General features: G+C 29.7%; 1 protein-coding gene across 1 annotated transcript in view; it reads right to left on the reverse strand.

Annotated features, from left to right (window-relative positions):
• LOC106768219 (polyubiquitin-like) overlaps positions 1-714 on the reverse strand; it is a 1845-nt gene extending 1131 nt beyond the window's left edge. Inside the window, exons 1-2 of the mRNA XM_014653219.2 lie at positions 591-714; positions 2-254 (exon numbers count right to left, since the gene is read on the reverse strand). Of these exons, the coding sequence (XP_014508705.1) occupies positions 2-254 (253 nt within the window). The 5' untranslated portion in view covers positions 591-714. The remainder of the gene's footprint in view (position 1; positions 255-590) is intronic.
• Positions 715-1339: the final 625 nt, after the last annotated feature.

Genomic DNA, 1339 nt, shown 5'->3' on the forward strand with positions numbered 1-1339 from the left:
GTCAAAGTCTTGACAAAGATTTGCATGCCACCTCTGAGGCGAAGCACGAGGTGCAGAGTGGATTCCTTTTGGATGTTGTAATCCGCAAGAGTGCGACCATCCTCGAGTTGCTTACCCGCAAAGATAAGTCTCTGCTGGTCAGGTGGGATACCCTCCTTGTCTTGAATCTTGGCTTTCACGTTATCAATGGTGTCGGAGGATTCAACCTCAAGGGTGATGGTTTTGCCGGTCAAAGTTTTCACGAATATCTGCATCTGTTCAATCACAAACTAATCCATCAACAACAGACAGACATATGTAGAACACTACAGCCAAATTCTCAAAGCCCTAAATCCTCGAGAAATTGAAAACAAGAAACCCTAACTAAAATCGGAAAATATGCTAATTAAATTCGCAGATCTCAGAATCGAAAAACAATTGCATGAATCTAAATTCAAAGATGATAAAACTACTAAGCATAGATCAAACGCTCCCAATTGAAAACATCGGATTGAGAGTACGATTATTAATGAATCCCAAGGCAAAATCAATCAATTGAAATTGATCCCATCAGGGTAAGGAAAAGGATGGAAAAGAAGAACCAGAAGTACCTTGAGAGGATCAAAAAAGCTATCAAAGATGTGCGAGATCAAGAATTGGGAACTGCAAACCGATGATAGAGCGATGAATCAAATATTAGAGGGAGGGTTATAATTTATAGCTTTTTTGTGAGAGGCGGTTGCAAAAATATCCCTATGTTAACGAATAAAGATTTGCCACGTGTAATATGAAGATAAGGATGACACTCAAAATAAGCACCGTATCATATGGAAAGGATTACATTTCTGCAACTGTATAGATTCTATTTTGAGCTCTTAAGTTATAATATAAAAATAATTTAAAATTAAGATTTTATATTTTATTTTCAGTTTTACCTTATAGATAAAAACAATCATTTTACAAATTTTACCTGGCTTTTTTTTTAACTTTAGTGTTTTTTAATTTGTCCGTTTTAAAACCTAATGGTTTTTTAATCAAAAAATTACCTACAAACTAAATAAAAATATTTATAATTATTTATATTTAATTTTGTAATTATAATAATAACAATATTAATAATTTTATTATTATTTACTATCATAAAAAAAATAACTAAGATGGATATGTGAGATATTTATTTTCACTTGTCATAATAAAAAAAACGTGTGATATAAATTAAATGAGTTAATTAAAGAGAATATTTACTATAATTAATAATAAAGAATTTAAAATAATTGAATGTAGACATTATATTTTGAATAAACGTTAAAGCTAATATATATATATATATATATATATATATATATATATATATATATAT

Source organism: Vigna radiata, chromosome 7, assembly GCF_000741045.1.
Source record: "Vigna radiata var. radiata cultivar VC1973A chromosome 7, Vradiata_ver6, whole genome shotgun sequence".
NCBI lineage: Eukaryota > Viridiplantae > Streptophyta > Magnoliopsida > Fabales > Fabaceae > Vigna > Vigna radiata.